Below are 20,713 nucleotides of genomic sequence, written 5' to 3'. Positions count from 1 at the left end.
TAAATTTCCTAGTGGTCTTCTTTGCCTAATTAATTTTATAATTTATTTTTTAAAGTTTCAATTAAGTTCATATTTCCACAGCTTTAGAATAAATTGTGCCACAAACTAATTTAGATGAACATTATTTTCTCAAGGGATAAATAATTTCCATGGATACTGCTAACTGTCCTGAGCTTCAAGACACTTTACAGCATGGAATTTAATGGCCCCAAATACCTGTTTTCCTGTAACAGAGGAAACTCTAATCTTTTATTCTCCAGTTTCCCACCCCCCCACCCCCACTTTACAGAATATTTGTATGATGTGCTTATAGCAAGAACACTGAAGTTATGGCTACACCAAAACTGCATTTAATTAATATTTGTTATAGAGCTTTTGAAGAAAAAAAAATCTGTACTGTGAAAACATGAATTTTATTGCATCTTTTGGGGTACGGTTTGTTGGAAATAATGTCAAAACTAGAATCATGACAGGAAAATATTTTAACACAAAATTTGCTTGACAAAAGCATCTCAGTTTAGTTTGAGTATAACTGTTCTTTCCCATTAGATTCAAAATATTTCTCCTTTGAAGTTACAGCTATAAACCATTGTAAGATCTTCACAATTCAATTTATCATTATCTAGAAAGTGGAAAAGCAGTTTAAACTGACCCAAAGATTGCAATGTGTCTGGTCTAGGCAAGAATAAGTATCTTCAAGACACAATAGGTCATAATATTTTACTCTGCTGCCAAAAATTCAAATCTATTTAAGACAGTAACAAATACAGGTGAAACATAATGAGTAAAGCTCAAACCTTTAAGAATCTAACAAGTGCACTCCAGCTCCAGCATCTATTAAAGTAAAATATCCCCTACTAAGAAATACAAAATGAATAAGTGCTTCCCCCAAACCTGCCATAAAGCTTTCTGGATTTATTATTACATAGTCCAGATCATCAGAAAAAAAGTTTACTCAATTTGATGAGCTCAACTAGCTCATCTTCACTGGAAATTGTCATGATGCACATTACCAACACATTGTTAAGGAACATGAGTAAACACCTTTTATTCACACTTTTACAAAAAAACAAAAACAAAAACAAAAAAGAACATAAAAGTTATGCATTGACTCTACTACATCAATTCTACCTGCATTTCAATGTACTGATTATAAAGTGGACAAGTTTGATGTCTGCACAACTTTAAAAAACCAAAACCAAACAAAAAAAAACAACACCTCAAACAAAAACCAGGTCCCAGACAAGAATTCAAGATCAAGACTTTAGAAATTTAAAGTGAAAATACAAGACTTTACATACTATGTCAATTCATCGTAAAATGGTAAGCACATTTTAAGTGCTAAGATTTTATAATAAAATTTTAAGTCATTATTGATAATGACTCATCTACTGCATTAAAAAAAAATGCTCACCCATTCAGCAATTTTTCCTTTAATGTTCATATAGTGCCCTTTGCTTCCCTGCCTGCAGTTGAAACAAAAGCAGTTAGACCAAGCTCTTTCTGAATTCATTTAATTGATTTTTGAAAGATGAGAGAATGGGGGGGGGAATATAAGTTAATTTTTAAAGATGAAGCTGGCTTTACATCTCTAGGCTACTAATGGCACTATGCGCAACAAAGGCTATGATATAACTTAAGTCTCGCTTGACACACTAAAATAAGACTTGGTCACTTTAAAATGATCTGAAGAATTGTCTTGGGAACCTGTTCTGAATATACATCTAATTTACACTGCTTCATAAATGAGAAAACATTACTTTTTATTTTTCAAGGAATGATATTCTCTTTTTTGGAGACAGGAACATACTGAAACTGAAAAGAATTCACATGATAGTAGTATATTGAGTGACAGGCAGCACTGTGCAATGACTCGGTGAGCAGTGCTTGGGTTTGGTGAGCTAGGAATTGGGGACCCACATTCTGAACATGTTCAAATATGTGATATTCAATGCTTCACAAAAGGAAAAAATGCCACAGCTTCTACAAAAGCATTTTTGTAAAATTTTCACAAATGTTAACAGTATTTTAAAAATATAAAAGAGGATGCACAGATTCTCTCTGCATGCACAGGCAGTGCTTGTTGAGAACAAATAAGAGCAGGCACAGTGGAGATAGGACAAGTAGTATTTTAAACAGAAGTTAAGAAGCTGTACATAAGCATCCCTAATTTTTCTTAACTTAAAAAAGTTAGAAATTTAAAAATATTAGAATGTATACACATTAGCCCATAGAAGTCTACTGCTTAGCTTATCTGTCCTGGGAGTCATATGTTTTTCAAACAATTCAGAAATACATGGATAAGTTAACTCTAGTCAGAATTAATGTCTTAAGCTTTAAACAGATTTTGATTTAAAAAGCAATGTTCTCAATTTAAAAATAAAGTAGTTCAAGAGGGCCAACACAACCCTAACAGTGCAAATCCTTAGCAGAGAAAGCCTGTGGCAGCTTCTTTTACTTACAAGCTGGCCTAACACATGAAACCAATAAAAATTTAGCCTTATTTTACAATACAATCATTTCCAAATCTGATTTTTTTAAAGTACAAAATCTCATAAATCAGGTCTTCTGTAGTTCATATACAAGCATAAAGGCTAAATTCAAATTCTATATTTTACAAACAAGTCTGAAAAAGGAGGGAGTGAAGTACAGAAGAATGGTCTCTGGATGTTACTACTGGCCTCAGAAAGTAGTGCTACAGATTTCTGTGCAAAGAGAATATACTTTATAAACATTTCCCTATTTCAAGGCATGAAAATATTATGCTGGATAGAAGAAATAGGAAGATTACTTGTAACAAATTAAAGACAGGTGCAAATGCACCAATCCCTGTCTAACAGTATATAAAGCAGATTGGGCTCAGAATTTTGTTTCTGTTGATAGCACCTGGCTTTTACTATCTCTTTACCAAATAATCAAGATTTAAAATTCAGGTCATCACTAAGAAAAAAAATCCCTGTTGGCCATACCTCACTCCTCTATATTCAGATTTTACAATTTTACAAATCAGATTGAGGTTGCCCTCTCAATGTACTTGACTACCTCCTGCCAGGAAGGTGGATACCATTGACTGGAGGCAGGAAGGGTAGTAAAAGCTCCAGTTGTGCAAAAAGTGAGAAGTGGTCAGAAGGGATGAGTGGGTGTGGGCAGCCGCTTATATTGTTCTCTATTAGCCAATGGTGATCCAGAGGTCCAAGAATGCCTAGGATGTTCAGCTGAGGTTTAGAGTAGAAGATGTAGTCAATTATACCCTGGAAAACAAACAAAAACAAAACCCACAAGATGTTATTGAAACATCAAGGGCTTTTTTGGGGAAATACAGTTTTAAAGTTTTATCACTGGTATTATTACTATTATGCACCATCATAACCAAATCATTCAAACAACTTCAATCAAAAAAAAGCAATGAAAACATAAATCACTATGAAAGATTTGACTCAAGTCAATGAGAGGAAGGAAAAGGGCATAAAAGAAGCCTCCAAATTATGCTATTTAGTTTTAGAATGAAGTCAACATAAATCCTGCCTCCTGAAATCTGTTCTTATTCAGTTCTGCCACTAACCCAGTACCCAAAGATAATATCAAATGGCAGGAAGGAAATATCAGGTTCCACTAGAGATAACTAAGTTGATTGGCTAAAATGCAGAGTTAATTAGTTCCAATAAGCAGAATATGACCCAATTTGAGGGAAAGGGTAGAAGGATGGTTGCTATCTCTATCAGGAAATAATAAACAATAGAACATTCAACTGCAAACAATTTTTTCTTGAATATAAAGCACTCTTCTCCCTCCTCTCCTAAGCTACCTTAAGGTGATAATGACTGTTTTCTCAAATGCTATGTTTACTGAATAGAAGCGTAAATCATAGACTGTGTGTCTCATATAAACTCCACCCTACTTAAATGTAGAGGGACTCATAAATAGCAGATTGGTCACTTCACTAGATGATGAGGTTTCTTTTGAACACAAATTTACAAAGAACTGTGCAGGATGTGGAGGGACTACAATCTGCACTGAGACCTATACTGATAAGTGTTTTGAAATAAAGTGGTAGGAAGGATAATACACATATAATCTGAGGAATTTATAATTCATAAATACATGACATAGAGGTAAATAATTCACAGAATCTCTTAAAAGGTAAGATAATCATTCTATGACACTTCGGTCCATCTATATATATATAAAAGCAATGCTTTAAGATACAGATTATTTCACTGAGGCATCTTTACTTTTTATAGTAAACTCAGCTGCCTGGGAAAGTCATTACCAATACAAATACCTCCTTTCATTATTGCAACTAAGACAGTTATATTGTACTTTAAAATGTGTAAAGAGCTTTCCATACATTCACTCATTTATTCTTAACCCTGTAAAATAGTTACTTTTGAAATTAATCTCATTTAATAAATGAAGAAACCAAGTCATGGAGAGATTAAATAATTTTCCTGCAGTCAAACAATTAAACTGTTGGAATTGAGACATAAATCCACATCTCCCAACTCCAAAGCCAGTGCTTTTGCCATTATAGCATGGGGCCTTCTTTTATATAATGAAAATATTGAAAGGGAGACTATCCCAATGTCAAAACATAAATCTGGAGAGGCTACTGGAAGCAGCTAGTTTTGACCAACATTTAAAAATTTTTAATATTTTATATTTACTAATTACATATAAAAATAATTTTAACACTTTTTTCAGATTTTGAGTTCCAAATTTCCTCCTTTCCCCCACACTGAGAAGACAAGCATTCGCATAGGTTATACATGTGTAGTCATACAAAACACATTCCCCATGTATTTAAAGTGACATTTTTAATGGGAAAAAAGAATACAAGCCAAGAAGAATACAAAGTTCAGGGTAGAAACAAAGAATACAAGTTCAGGGTAGAAAGCTAAAATGAAGAAGCAAATGAGGACATAGTGAAATCAAGAAGAACATGAAAGACATTACAAAAAAAACAGAAAAAGATTGCAAGTATCAATATCTTTATAAATTAAATTTGACTTCAGTTTCGTTTCTGGTTCTAGGTTTAATATCTAATGAATTAAAAACTTGTTTTATTTGTGTTCTGTCAACTTTTTAATTATGTTCCCACTATGTTCAGAAAATTTTTCTTTTTTAAAAAAAATATATACACACATATACACACGCACATGTATATGCACATGTATTTATAATACAAGGTTTTAAAGGGTACATTGTTATTGCTCTGATAGTCTACCAATGAATTCTCCCATTGGGGCAATAAGGCAAACATACTCAAGTTAACTAGATAAATAGAAAGTTGAGATGGGGGGAGACCCCTGGGAGACAAGCATTTTTTTAAACACCTACAACATACCAGGTACTGTGCTAAGCAATTTGCCAACATTAATTCATGTAATTCTCATAACAACCCTGGGAAATAGGTGTTATTTTTATTACCCTAATACAGTTGAGGAAACTGAGGCAGACAGGTTAAGTGATGTGTCCAACGTCACATAGCTAATAAGTGTCTGAGGCTGGATTTGAGCTTAGGTTTTCCTGCTTTCAGGTCTAGTGCTCTATTCACTATGCTATCTAAAATAGAGTAATAACTCCTCTATAGATTGTATTCACAGACAACAGATTGTGAAATAAAACTAATCTTGGGGCCAGTAATCCTCTCTGGGATTTGTCTAATGCAAAAACAATAAATTACAGACAATGCAGGGTTACTACAAATTTATTAAGTATGATCAAGGAATGAGAGGTACCAGTTAATCAAATATTTTGGTAAATACCATAGTCCATACATAATAATAGATGATCAGTTTTAAAATTAGAATACACACTGTTCTGTACATAATTTGTTCTGTACTAAATTTCCAGCAGAAGAATATCAAAATGTCTCAGGAATGGCATTATAAAAATCATTTTCCAGACATTATAGTTCATGGAGGAGGGCAATTTTACTTAAGTGTTATTACATCACCATTTTACATTGAAAGATGATTTTCCCTTTACTGAAGGTCATACATTTTGATCATCATGAATTTTTACAATAGAGATTCCATTCAAATAAGTATGTCCTGAGTAAATATGAAAATGTAGTCTTTTTCTAAAGTAAAAGTTACACAGAGATAGAGAATACCATTTTTTGCTAGTCTGTGAACAAAAAAATAGCAATATTTAGTATAAAATGCATTCAAATGGGAGGGCAGATTTGGGATAGGAGGACAAGATTTGAATCCCAGCTCAGTCAGAATTCAGCTGTGTCTCCATGGGCAAGCCCTAACTCTGATTATCAGGTTCTTTCACTGTAAAATGGGGGTAAGGGGAGTTTGGAGGTAGATTAGGTTAAGTTATACAACTCCTTTTAAGCTCTAGCACTCTAGCAATCTATAAATCTAAAGTTTATAATGAGAACTGTAAGACAGCACCAGATTTCAGTTCTACTGCTCTGTTATTACATGAAGGCAAGTAATTAAGTAATAAATAACCTTCAATTTATTCTTTCAGGCTACATCTTAGAGCAATCTCAACAAGAAAATAAGAGGTACAATGATAATAAATTTCCCACAATTTAATTTTTAAATTTAACTTAAATTCTGACAGTAAAACCAAGGACACCTCAGTTTAACAACTTAATAATCTAAGACGTGCTAACTATTTAAAAAAATCAGTTAACATGTTCAATTTTACTCAATATAGTAATATTGCTCAATTTTATACAACAGAATGGGGGGGGGAAGAGGAAGGAAGCAAAAGAGGTCTCTGAGGAAACAAAACAGAGATTTTCAATTGAAACATATTGAAACACAAGGATAGTGCCTCATTCAAACTATATTTACTCTTATTTTAGAAGTGTTGCCAATGAGTTTGGTAATCTGTTTTCCAAGCCCAGAGAAGAACAAAAAGCAAAAAATTGTTGGAGAGTTAGGAGAGTGAGAATTGTTAGAAGACATACTAAGAATGGCTTAGAATAAGAGAGGTTAAGGGGCAGCTAGGTGTGGATAGAACATCGGCTCTGGAATCAAGAGGACCCAAGTTCAAATCTGGTCTCAGACACATAATAATTATCTAGCTGCGTGACCTTGGACAAGTCACTTAACCCCACTGCCTTGTTAAAAAAAACAAAAAACAAAACTAGAATAAGAGAGTTAAGAAAAAAAGAGAGAGAAACTGTGCAGAAAACAAATATAACTTTAAAAGTATAACATAGTCCAGGGACACAGTCTTTTAAACCTCAACAATTTAATCATTATAGGCAGCACCCCTTTCTTTCAAGAATTTGAATCATCAAAAGGAAGTTAGGTAGAGTGTATATATAATCTATTCCACTAAAATTCTCCTCTGATGAGGCTTTGGATTTCTAAAGCATAAAACCAACTGGTTCTACCAAACCAGAAAGGCTCTTGATTATGGGCTTGATAATAGGTTATATCTGGTCCATTTTAAAGATGCGTATTTTATTACTTTAGATGAAAAGGCTACATGATTTTCTAATGTAATAAGATGCTTTCAAGTTCAAATTCTCACCTTGAAGTCAAATGTGTAATTTGTATAAGGCATCAGGCCATTCTCATAGGCACTCTTTAACTTGAAACCATGTGTAATCCTTCCATTTGTCGTTCCATTTTTTCCATTACAGCTGAAGTTAGTAAGACTTTCATTGTATCTAAGTTCTTTGAAATCTTTATGATTTGTTTCTACTCCACCAGTACTCAAGTATTCTACAACACCTGTAACCAAAAAAAAAAACCACTGCTAAATAAAAACAGTTAAAATGTCAGTTGCCTTACACTAATTATAATATAAGTAAATGCTCAAAAAATACTATTTATAGGAGCTTCTTAAAACTCATATTTTCTTAAGAGCACATTTCTACAATTTCCAGATACTTTACAACTAAAATTGGGGGAAATGCCATGACATTTCTAGAGCATAATCCCTAATTCTAATTATCAAAAATAATTCCCTGAAAGTTTACAAGATCAGTTGCAGAGGCAAAAACCATTACAATTCACTTCCCTAACTGCTCTTAGAATTTACTAAGCAAATTACTTGATATTTTATTTATTCTACTAAATCAAAGAATATTATTTCACAGTATTTGTGCTTATGGTGAAAGAGGGTGTAAAATACAGGAAAGAAATATAAACAAAATATAGCATCTTCTAGTTTGGTACCACAAGCTTTACAATCTATTAGGGTCAAAGAATGAGAGATTTAGAAGTAGAAAGAATTTGGTCATCATTCCAAGCCTTTCATTTTATAAGATGAGGAAACCGAGGTCCAGGAAATAAAATTACTTATTTAAGGTCACAAAGGTAAACAGCAAAGTAGGAATTAGAACCTGAATTCTCTGATTCAAAACTCAACATTATTTCCATTTTATCACAAAACAGTTGCATTGCATATCAAATAGCATTTTAATAGAGCCTGATTCATTTGCCTAGCTTGGTTCTAGTTAATTTCCTTGAATTTTCTATGTAAAAAATAAGATCAATTTAGCCTACACTATGTCAATAAAATTTCATAGCTGAGATCCTGTGAAACGTTGGTTGAAACCTAAATGAGCTGTTCTTAATGATCTTCTCAGAATTTGGGTTACACCCAAACAGCTAGAGAACACACACAGAAAAGAGACAAAAACAATTATACATTTTTATCAATAAGGTAAACAAACTTTAATAGTATATATGACAAATGAAAGACATGAAGAGAATTTAATCACACACTAGGTGCAGAGTATAAGTGCTGGAAAAGATAGAAAAATAATTAAGATAGGGCCCTAAACCCTCAGGGATCTAAAAATGTAGCAGTATTTTTGCCTTTTGAAAATACAGGATGAACACATTTTAACATTTAATTCAAGTCATGAATTAAGATAGGAAATCTTAACCTGGGGTCTGTGAACTGGTTTACTATTTTGATATCTTTCAACATAATTGGCTTCCTTTGTAATCCTATAGATTTTATTTCAAATTTTTAAAAACATTATTCTGAGGACAGAATCCAGAATTGTCACTAGATGACTGCCTATATCATTCATGATTCAAAAAAGATTAAGAACTCCTGATTTAAGAGCACTAATTCATAAGGAAATTAAGGAGGGACTTCTGGCCAAGATGGCGGAGAGAAGACAGGCACAGTTAAAGTCTCCTGATCTTTCTCCATCTATGATATGAAACAAATCTCTTAACAAAAATCCGACCCACAAAACCCAGAAAGAAAAACCAGGAGAAAGAGCACTAATTCAGATACCTAAATTCTAATTAGGTCATTTCTCTATTTAAACTATGTTTATCACCCAAGAGAAGTTAACATACTAGAATCTTCAAGTTTAACATATTAGGATTTTCATTATATTATTCAATTTTTTAAATGTACAAAATTAGGCAGCTAGGTGGCACAATGGATAGGGCACACCACCCCTGGAGTCAGGAGGAGGACCTGAGCTTAAAATCACTTAAAATTACAATAAAAAAAGAATAATTAAAATGCACAAAATCATTTCTTGGAATATTTTTGAAGTTGGTCTTCTCAAATGCTAAATCTTATCAATAATATCATCCTCAATGACTAATGCATTTACATAAAACAAATAGTATTCTGAAAAACAAATATTGTTGTTCTTACCTGAGTCTGGCAAAGAATTGAGATCTGCACATAGTACAAGTGGAATGGTTCCAATTTCTCCCAGTACATTGGACTTGAGACTCCGAGAGGCTTTGTCAATAATGTTCTTTACTTCAGAGAGGAACATCATAGTCTGTACCAATTTCACATCAGAATATTCAGGATCCCAATGCATATGTGCATTAGCAACAAGAATAAGTTGCTTTTCTGTTCCTAGATGTGGCTTTCCAGCTAAAATTAAAGGACAAGAGAAACTAAACATTTCATTTCATGCAATCTTATGATTGAAAGCAAATAACTTTAAATGGCTCAATTAATTTAAAAATGTCCTTAGTATCTATATTCCAAGATCTTTAAGGAAAACATACACACACACAAACACACACACACACAAAACCTCAAGAGAGCGACTACTTCCAATCTACCTTTGCTGCCAAAAAAAGTAGAAAAGTATTGAAGTTCAGCGTATGAATAGTTGTTTCATTTCCTATTTACCTCTCTCTTTCAAATCAAGACTAACTAGAAGCAAATAATGAAGCTTTATGCTTTTCACTCATTCCTTACAAAATTTTCTTATGAAATTCCTCACTACCTTAAGCTTTATGGGTAGGAGAAATGATTTGACATTATGGAAAAGTGAAATTTTCACTTTTTTTGAAGAGAAGATATCAGCTATTTTCAGATTTCTACTCTTTTCAAAGCTGTCAAGACAACACATTTGTATAATAGATCCCAATTTCATCAGAAATTAGTCACTTACATGACATTTCAATCAATTCTTTTCGAAGTTCTAGTAGCACTGCAACTCCAATGTTATCTTTTGTCATAACTCTGTTCAGCATAGCTTCAGACCCTTCTGAATTTGCCATTGCTAGTTGATTGAATTCAACAGTGTGTTTCTGAACCAATGTGAATCTAAATATTTAAAAAAAAAAAAAAGGAAAAGCATAATTGAGAAAATGCTTTCTCAAGGGAGGCAGCATGGTATAAAGGAAAAAGCCTGGGACCAAGAGACAGGAGGTCTGGTCTTAAGTCCCCACTTTACCACATGATTTTACTAAGATACTGTTTCTCTCTGAGACTTTTTGTTTCCCCAACTGAAAAACCAAGAAGGTTGGTCTGGCTAATCTCTCTAGTTCCAAAATTCTGTAATTCAGAAACTGAGGGATATATTAGCTACAAAAGATTTCTAATCTTTTATATATTTGATAGAGCTAAGATCACTCAACAACAAATTTTACACATTTTAATGGCAACTTTCCAAAAAGAATTTGAAATATGTTCAGTTTGGTACTGAAGCCACTACATGGCTTTAGAGTTCTATACACCTAATGAGGTTCTCTTCACTGAACTTAAATTTGACTTAACTAGAACACACTCAATCTCTTCTCATACTTTCTATACCACAATTTACCAAGGATCAGGTTCAAGATAGGCAAGTTAAGAAGTTCTTTGAGCACACAGGAGGGTGCATGGTACTTCCTTTGATGTGAGTTAAACCCCAACAATTAACGAAGATAGGAAAAAGCTATATCTATGTATAGTGTATATACACAGAAATACATACACACACACACACACACACACACACACTTCATATATATATGTGTGTATACACACACACACATATATGTATATATATATATATACACACACATATATACACACACACATGTGAATTAACTCTCCCTTTAAATCTATTAGGCAAAAATTATGACTAGCTTTATTTTCACTAATATTTTCACTAACAATTCAGCTTCTTTACCTTCTTTAATCAACAAATAAGTTTACTACTCCCTTAAAAAAATCCACCTGGCTATCAAACTATGCATACATTTTGACTTAGAAATACCACTCCTAAATCTGTTTCCCAAAAGAGATTTTAAAAAGACACAAAAAAGAAAAGAACCTAAATACATAAAATATTTATAATAGTTCTCTTCTGGAGAAGATTGGAAATTGAGAGGACACTCATCATGGCTGAACAAAGTGTACTATGTGATTGTGATGGAATGCTATTGTGCTATAAAAAATGAGGAGCAGGATACTCTCTGAAATACCTAAGACCTATATGAGCTGATATAAAGTGAAATGTACTGTGTACAAAGTAACAATATTGTAAGATGATCAATTATGATCTTAGCTCTTCTCAGCAGTACGTTGACCCAAGATACCTCTGAAGGGCTAATAATGAAAAAATGCTATCCTTTCCCAGAAAGGGGAAAAAAAAACTTATGTGATTGAATACAGATTAAAAGATTCTTTTTTTACCTTATTTTTCTTGAGGTTTCTTTTATTTGGGGATGGGGTATGGTCTTTTTTCCCCTCACAACATGACTATTGTGGATATGTCTGCATGACTGCACATATAAAACCTATATGGAATTGCCTGCTTTCTCAATGGGGTGAGGGGGGTGGGGGGGGTATGGGAAGGGAATGGAAAGAATTTGGATCTCAAAGATTAAAAACAATCATTAAAATTTGTTTTTACTGTAAATGGGAAAAAATTAAACACTAAATAAAATTTTAAAAATCCACCTTGAACAGAAAGTTAAATGTATTATGTTTGCAAGGGAGACAGCTTACTTACTTTTCTGTCTTGAAGAATATTGCACAACCATCAACATGTTTTCTTTCCTGTTCTGACATTGTCCTAGCTCTAGATTTTGGACTAAAGAATCCATTATAGCCGCGTTCCTTTAGCTCTACCAGAAAAAAACTGTAATACTGTTCAGTTTCAACCTCCTGAAAAATCATAAACAGCATAGTATTTCAGTTCCCTAAAAACAAATTCATTATACATAAACTATTATAAGCATATCCTGCCTACCATAATTAATTGGTTATATTAAAACACAATGTTAGGCAAAAACAGACAGTCAGTATCAAAGGAACACTACTGTTAATGATGATATTATAACTGACTTTAGTTATAATGTTTTGCAAAAAGGTACTGGTAAGGACAATCTTATTTGTAGAGGTGTTGCACTTGAGTTATAGAGGTAAGAACTGCAAAGGCCCATCCCCCTTTTTCAATACATTTTCTCACCTGCTTGTTTTCATTTTACAAGCACAAACTGCCCAGATCAATTCTTTTGGTACCCAGGAACACAGAAAAATACCTAAGATGTAAAGATGTTGTTTTACCCAGGCATTTTTAAAGTAGTTAATTATAATGTCATTCCAGAGCACCATACATGTAAATTTTTCCAATATAAAGTTAATATGCCCTAATCAAAATGGTGCTAAAAGAAAAAAGAAAAATCCCATAACACACAGTTCCATTTTTCCAGGTACTTCAGGTATGCTGCAGCAGTGAGGACAGTTTTGGCAACACTCAGTTATCATCAAAAGTTGAAATTAATTTACCACCAGGGCAGTACAGGATTGTAATGGGAAACCCAGTCAGTATGCCAACTGAAGAGATTAATGAAGTTGGATCACAGGAAATTTATAAATATAGAATGAACTCAAAACTCTGTTAACTGACAGATGCCAATAAACGTATACTTCATTTGTTCCTTTCTCTGGCAATTCTGAAAGATAGGATTTTATACATTTAAACAGAAGTTTTTCTTCATAAATTACCTGAAGACTTATTATGTCAGCATTGCAGCTCAAGATTTCCTGCATAATGGCTTTTTTTCTATATTCCCAAGTAAGTGCCCACGATGGACAATAGCCATATAACTGCCGGGTTGCATACTTATCACAAAGAACATTGTAGCACATGACAGAAAACAAAGCTGTACAAAAAAAGAAATCATTTCATTTATTTAAGATAAATTTCAGAAAAAATTTTTTTTACCTTCTTTAATACTAAACTCTGACTTAATTTAGAGGAAAATACAATATTGATAAAATAAATCAGTTCAGACTTGACTTTCAGACATTCAATGTGTTAGCTTCTTTTTATAAATGCAGGTTTCCAAGGCTCTCCAATTCCTCACCAATCTTCACCCTGGCCTCCCCGGCCCCCCCAAAAAAACTATGCTCATGGAAAAATACAAAATTGATAAAGTTATATTAAAAACCAAGTCTGGCTCACTTCTGTAGAACTACACAGTTAACTTATGCAAAAGCATGAACAAAATTCTATTACAACTAATTATAAAGTATTATACTAATTATTTTCATCAAATTTATAATTTCAAAGGGCATCAAAGTCAACTGGCAAACATCCTTATTCAAATAATGCTTGATACAGTTGGGGCATTACATGGATCTTGGCATTATATTAACACTACATCAAATGTTAGTACTAAGAAGACCTCAGAAAGAGAAAAATAAGGCCCAGTCCATAAGTAAGGGAACTAGAGTCAGAACAGAAATCTAACAAATTCCAAGACAGTTCTCTTTCCATTACATTATGCAAATACCCTTAAGCTATAACTAAATTTGACTATACTTTACAGGGAACATTCTCTACTAAACAGAGGTTGGGCATGCCTACATGGAGAGTGTTTGGTTTTCAAAAGTATGATTATTAGTATTTTCCAAATCAAGTCAATTATAAATAGATTTCTTACAAAGACTACTTTAAGGATGACCACAATTACTGGTATGGCATAACTTTAATTACATTTAGTAATAACTAATAGGGGGGGAAAGGCAAACAAAAACAATGCTACCAACCAGTTGGCCTCGTTCTGTCTGGTTCTTGTAACATTATCCAAGATCTTGGAGGTGGTTGCTCAGTTGCCACTAGTGGAATATTTAACACAAAATGAAATGACAATATTTCTATTTGTTTTCCCAAAAAAGTAATCTAAACTAATTACCACTTACTTGTTTTTCCAGTACCTGCCAAATTATCAAGCAAATAGTTCAGTAGCCTTCTTGTCCCATCTGGTTCCTGATAGAGGTTCAATATATCTTGTGTAAGTGGATTTCCTTAAAGTATTTTAAAAAAGTAAAATAAGACCCAAAGTATAAGTTTTCAATTTAGAGATATTAGAAACTGAATATTAACTAAACTTTGAAGCTTCAAAAACTGAATTCGCCTAAATTATTTTAAATGAAATTTTGTCTCAAGTCAGAAAAAATCTTGATAAATCTTTGGCAAAAACAAAACACATTTTTTGCCTCTTTGGCTTTTAATCAGATTAAATGAGAAGGTAAAAATAATTAATGTTTAGGTATGAAACATTTTTGTTTCTCAGGTTAAATACTTTCTCAAATGGTGGATAAATTAGTTAACAAAGACTACTGGATTAATTTTAGCCTAATATAGTAAACAAAGAAGAGTACTAAACCTAGAGCCAAAGGATCTGGTTTGAAGCAGTGATTCTCACACTTAAATTAATTGATGATAGGCAAGTCAGATCCTTTCTGGCCCTTATTTTCTTCACCTAGAGATAATACTTACATTCCTGGCTTTAGTAAAGAACATGCATTGCAAAAAACTAAAACATTATATAAGTGAACTTTCACCATTATTACTATGACTTAAAAGACCTAGTTACCATGTTTATCAAGTTCAAAGATGACATAAAAGTAGAAGATACAGATCATGTGTTAGACAACAGAATCAGGATCTAAAAAGATTTTGATAAACTGGAAAGATAGTTCTAATTTAACATGATGAAATTTAACTTGGTAAATATAATTTTGAGTAATTGTTTCCTGAAGTGGTTTGTCAAGTTGTATAGGTTTTTTTTTTAACAAGTACAAAAGCATAGGATAGCAGCATGTGGAAAAATAGTAATTCACATCTTGAACAATATGCCATAATAAATTCCCAATATTTTAATGACCCAATACTAAAAAATTTAAATATGAAGAAGAAACAATATTGCAAATGTATAGAAAAAATATTCTCATCCAGTCATGAGGCAAAATCAGTTTGATTTTATAAAAGTAAAAACTGTTCTATGCCCAAATAATACTGCAGAAAGAATAAAAACTAAAGAGACTGGGAAAATAAACCTAACTTTATCTTAAATACTCCTAAAGCTGAGACAGTTAAAAGGTAAGATTCAGGCCTGGGAGCCACGGCAAGAGAGGTAGTTTCCTGACCTACACCCCAGGGAGCACAGGACACAAATTGGTGGATCAGCGGAGGGGAACTCTGCCAGAGCAAGCACACAAAGCCCAGGCCCTCAAGGCACTGCAGGACAGCCCAGATCTAGGAAACATAAGCAGGCATGGAGCCAGTAAGCAGGAGCTCCCAGGCAACTGAGCCTTGAGTGCTCAGCCCGCCAAAGGTAGGGGAGTGGAAAGAGACTTCAGAGGTCTGTCCTCTGTACCTGGAACAGGACTCTGGGGCTCTGACCACATTCAAATCCTAATCACAGTCTAGGCCCCACATAGAACAGCCCCCCCCCCCCCAGCCCCATCGCAGATGAATGCACTTGTGGTCATTCACAGACCAGGAGGGAAGTCAGAGCTTCATACACTGAGATTCTAGTGGGGGGGGGGGGGGTTGTCCCAATAATACTCAAAAGCTCAGGAAGCATCCCAAAACTAGGCACAAGCTGGAGAAACAAGTAAACAGAGGAAAAAAACAGGAACACCATTGAGAAATACATTGTCTATGATCCCCAAAAGGATCAAAATACTCAATCTGAAGATGAGGAAGTACAAGCTCCCACATCTAAAGACTGCAAGAAAAAATGGAAATTCGTCTCAGGCTATGACAGAGCTAAGAAAAGATTTTGAAAATCAAGCAAGGAAGATAGAAGAAAAATTGGGAAAAGAAATGAGAGATGCAGGAAAAACATGAAAAAGAAGTCAGCAGCTTAGTCAAGGAGATCCAAAAAAATGCTGAAGAAAATAACATGTTAAAAACCAGCATAGGTCAAATGGATAAAACAGTTCAAAAAGTTATTGAGGAGAAGAATGTTTTAAAAAGCAGAATTGGCCAGATGGAAAAAGAGATAAGAAAGCTCTCTGAAGAAAACAAATCCTTCAGATATAGAATGGAGCTAAAGGAAGCTGATGACTTTGCAAGAAGTCAAGACACAATACTTCAACACCAATAGAATGAAAAATTAGAAGAAAATGTGAAACATCTTATTGAAAAAACAACTGATATGGAAAACAGATTCAGGAAAGATAATTAAAAAATTATTGGGATACTTGAAAGTCATGATCAGGCAAAGAGCCTTGACCTCATTTTTAGAGAAATCCTACAGGAAAATTGTCCTGATATCCTAGAAGCAGAGGGCAAAATAGAAATGGAGAGAATCCATCTATCTCCCCAGGAGTGAGATCCAGAAAAGAAAAATAACCCCCAGGAATACTGGAACCAAGTTCCAGAACTCCCAAGTCAAAGAGAAAATATTACAAGCAGCCAGAAGGACACAATTCAAATATCATGGAGCTGCAGTCAGGCTTACCCAGGACTTAGCAACAACTACATTAAGGGCTCATGGGGCTTGGAATAATATTCCAGAAGGCAAAACAGCTTGGAATGCAACCCAAGAATCAATTACCCAGCAAAACTGAATGTCCTCTTCCAGGGGAAAAGATGGACTTTCAATGAAACAGGGAAATTTCAATTGTTCCTGTTGAAACAACCAGAGCTGAACAGAAAGTTTGACCTTCAAATACAGGACTCTGGTGAAGCATAGAATGTAGAGAAGGATAAAATATGAGGGACTTAAATGATGATGAACTGCATGCATTCCTACATAGAAAAATAATACTGATAAAATTCATATAAAACCTCTCATTTAATAGAGCAGGTAGAAGGAGCTTTTATAGATGAAGCACAGGACAGAGCTGAATTTGAAGATTAATATATTGTAAAAATGGAGTTAATGGCTAAAAGGGAAATGTAATGGGAGTAAGAGAAAGGAGAGGTGAAACAGGTTAAGATTTCATATAATAAGATTTTTTTTTATTGCAATGAGCTATTGCAATGATACAGAAGGGGGAAAGGCGAGGGGGAATGAGGGAACCTTTGCTCTCATCAGAGGTGGCTCAGAGAGGAAACGGCATACACATTCAAAAGGGTATAGATATCTAGAGGAAAAAGGAGAGAAGGGAGACAGGGGGAAGGGGTGAGGATGTGAGTGATGGAGGAGAGGGTGGATTGTGGGAAAGAATGGTCAGATATAACACATTTTCTTTTTTACTTCTTGCAAGGGGCTGGAATTGGGTGGCCTGACTGGGACCACAGGGTCAGGTGGTTGCTAGGTCTTAGGGGTGGTATGTGGGGTGGGCTTGGAGCCTCTTGGCCTCCGGGACAGTGATCAGTCCACTGCGGCACTCAGCTACCCTACAGCACATTTTAGAAGAGGGATAGAGTGAAAGGAGAAAGAAAATATAGTATATGGTAGTGGGGAGGTATGAATGGAGGAAGTTGAGATCAGCAAAGGCTGGAAAAATATCGAAGTAGCTTTTGTGATGGACTTATCATAAAGAATGTGAGCCACCTAAGACAGACTGAAGCACATTTTTTTCTCTTTACTTTATTTCTTGTGAGGTTCTATATTTTTAGTTTACTCTTAAACAAGAATATTTTCGTAATGTATTAAAAAATCATTTGTACAAAAATAAAAATAAATTAAAAGATTCAATCCTCAATAGAAAAGTACTCAGAAGACAAATTATCAATAACCATCCAAAAGATTGTAAAAACACTTTAATATCTAAAGTGTCAATTAATGAAACTCTTTTGGCCTCATAGCCATTAGCTATGGTCAAATGCATTATTACATAATTGCTGGAATTTTGAATGGGTACAATCTTTTTGAAAAGAAAAATGCCAATGTGCAATAATAATTATAACTATCTATAACTTCTGACCTAATGAAACCAAGACTATGCTGTAGGGATATTAGTAACAGGAAATGGAATTAGTAACAGGGAAAAAAAATTGCCCTTCTATAAATATTTCTAGCTACCTAATTCATAACAGAAAAAAACTAGATACAAAGCATGTCAATCAATGATTAAATGATCTGTTATGCAAATGAAGTAATACTATCTACAAAAATGGAAAATGTAAAAAACAGAAATATAAGACATACTGTAATGATGCAAAATGAAGAAAGCTGAGTCAGAACAATAAATACACTCTGACTTCATAAATCAACTTCTGTTATGACAAAATTCTGAAAAATAAACTGAAGGAAAAAGTTGGATAAAAAAACAAAGAGAAGTTTCTTTGGGGTTTTTAAAAGACAATTTATTATATATTGTTTTTACACTACCTTCATTTCCATAAATATCCTTTTCCCTCCTCTTTACAAGTTATTTCCTGTTCAACAAAATCAACATAAACCTATGGTATCTAACAATATATCTGCAATTGTCCACACTCACAGTCCCCACTCTGTCTTTTTTCCTGGAATGAGGGGAGGGGAAAAAGAATACACTTTCTCATCTTTTCTTTGGAACCAATTTTGGTCATTATAATTATATAGTGTTCAATTTGGAGTTTTAATTTTTCTTTGATTCTTTTTCTTCCATTTACTTTGCTATAGTCAGTGCTTTTCTTGTTTCTGCTTATTTCATTTTTCATCAGTTCCTAAGTCTAGAATGAAGTTCATGTTGAATAGGGAACATTTCATTTTTTTATACTTGTATCCCCATATATAACATAATTATTGATTGATTTTCTATGGACAGTAATCACATTACACTCTCATACCACAATTTGCATGGCTATTCATCAATTGATAGGCTTTCCAGTTCTTTTCCACCATAAAAAACAGTTGTTATAACTATTTTGGCATATATATTGGATCTTTCTGCTTGTGATTTTCATGAGATATATATGAGAAATCTGGATCAAAGTATATGAACATTTTGTTTCATATATGTTTCATTTTATGTGTTCAATGTGAAAATCTTTTTTATAATTAAACATTTTATGTTCATATGATGTTTTTAAGTATAATTAATTCCAAATGGATTTCCAGAATGGATGGAACAATTCACAGGTATACCATAGGTATACACCAATTACAAGTGGAAAATAAAGCTATTTTTGTTATTAGTGATTTGGATCATTCTTTTATAGGATTAATAGTTTCCAATTCTCTTGAGTACTTTTTGTTTATTTATTTATTTTGTTAATTCTCTACATATTTTGGATAACAGACCCTTATTAAGTTTAATGCAAATATCACTCCCCCCCAACACAGCCCTGTCTTTTAACTTCAATGATTTTATTTGTGCAAAAATTGAAATAATCTTATTTTCTTTTGAGATAGGATAGTTATATTATCTTGTTAAAAGTTATATACATTTAAAAAACTACTGGTATAAGGAACTCATTCTTATAGGATGTCATTTTCTTTGCAACTTGCAGTATTCGTGTTGCCTAAAACACTGAAAATTCAAGTGATTTATCCAGAGTCACAGACGCTGTATGTGTCAGAGGTAGAACCTGAACGTAGGCCTTCATAGCTCTAAAACTGGTTTTCTATCCACTAAATCATGCTGTGATAGTTTGAAAAAAACCTAGATTTATTATAATCTTAAAATGAACCAATAGTGTAACCTGACTGCCAAAAATAATGTACATGGCAATATTAGGTTATGTTATAAGAAGTATGGTATTTAGAATAAGGGATAAAATACAGTCAAGTATTATATAGTGCTAAAAAAAAATTTGGAATTTTTTTTCAGATCTGAGTAGTAAATTTTAAAGGGGTCATGGACAGAGTTAAGTATGTACACAGAAAAGCAATGAGGATTACTAGTATGGAAACGTGAGGAAATGTTAACATACAAATAAGAAAATGGACATGTTTTTAGCCTGGAGAAAAGATCCATGAAGGATCTGAAAGTTGTAGTTGTGTGGAAGAGGAAAAGAGGATTCTATAGCCACAGAAGAAAGAAAACAATATGATGGGTAGACATAACCGAAAAGAGCACTGTGTTCAATGTGAAAATCTTTTCTATAATTAAAATTTGTTTAAAAAAAAAAAAAGAAATATGTTGCTTTATTAGGTAATATATTCCTTGTCATCATAAGTATTCAAACAAAGGCTGATCTTTTTCAGGGACTCCTGCATTTGGCAAAAGGTTCCAAGTAACATCTCATTACTTCAACTCTTAAGTTTATATTAACTATTTCTAATTTCCAATGGTTCTAACTCTACTGTGAGAAAAATTAGCTAGAATTCATGTATCAAGATGACTAAGAAAG

The 20,713-nt window shown here is 33.4% G+C and overlaps 1 protein-coding gene across 2 annotated transcripts in view; it reads right to left on the bottom strand.

The window, feature by feature from the left end:
- Positions 1 to 275: 275 nt before the first annotated feature.
- Positions 276 to 20,713, bottom strand: part of CNOT6 (CCR4-NOT transcription complex subunit 6) — a 46,818-nt gene continuing 26,380 nt past the window's right edge. The window contains exons 5-12 of one of the 2 annotated variants that reach the window (XM_074212211.1): positions 14,410 to 14,499; positions 14,242 to 14,310; positions 13,195 to 13,352; positions 12,197 to 12,351; positions 10,367 to 10,521; positions 9,607 to 9,837; positions 7,504 to 7,706; positions 276 to 3,251 (exon numbers count right to left, since the gene is read on the bottom strand). In XM_074212211.1, coding sequence (XP_074068312.1) covers positions 3,039 to 3,251; positions 7,504 to 7,706; positions 9,607 to 9,837; positions 10,367 to 10,521; positions 12,197 to 12,351; positions 13,195 to 13,352; positions 14,242 to 14,310; positions 14,410 to 14,499 — 1,274 coding nt within the window. In that variant the 3' untranslated portion in view covers positions 276 to 3,038. Of the gene's footprint in view, positions 3,252 to 7,503; positions 7,707 to 9,606; positions 9,838 to 10,366; positions 10,522 to 12,196; positions 12,352 to 13,194; positions 13,353 to 14,241; positions 14,311 to 14,394; positions 14,500 to 20,713 lie in introns of both variants that reach the window. The other variant, XM_074212210.1, reaches the window with a different exon arrangement.

This window comes from Macrotis lagotis, chromosome 1 (genome assembly GCF_037893015.1).
Source record: "Macrotis lagotis isolate mMagLag1 chromosome 1, bilby.v1.9.chrom.fasta, whole genome shotgun sequence".
In the NCBI taxonomy this organism is placed as follows: domain Eukaryota; kingdom Metazoa; phylum Chordata; class Mammalia; order Peramelemorphia; family Peramelidae; genus Macrotis; species Macrotis lagotis.
The sequence above is the reverse complement of the archived record's forward strand: the minus strand, read 5'-3'. Positions and strand labels throughout refer to the sequence as shown.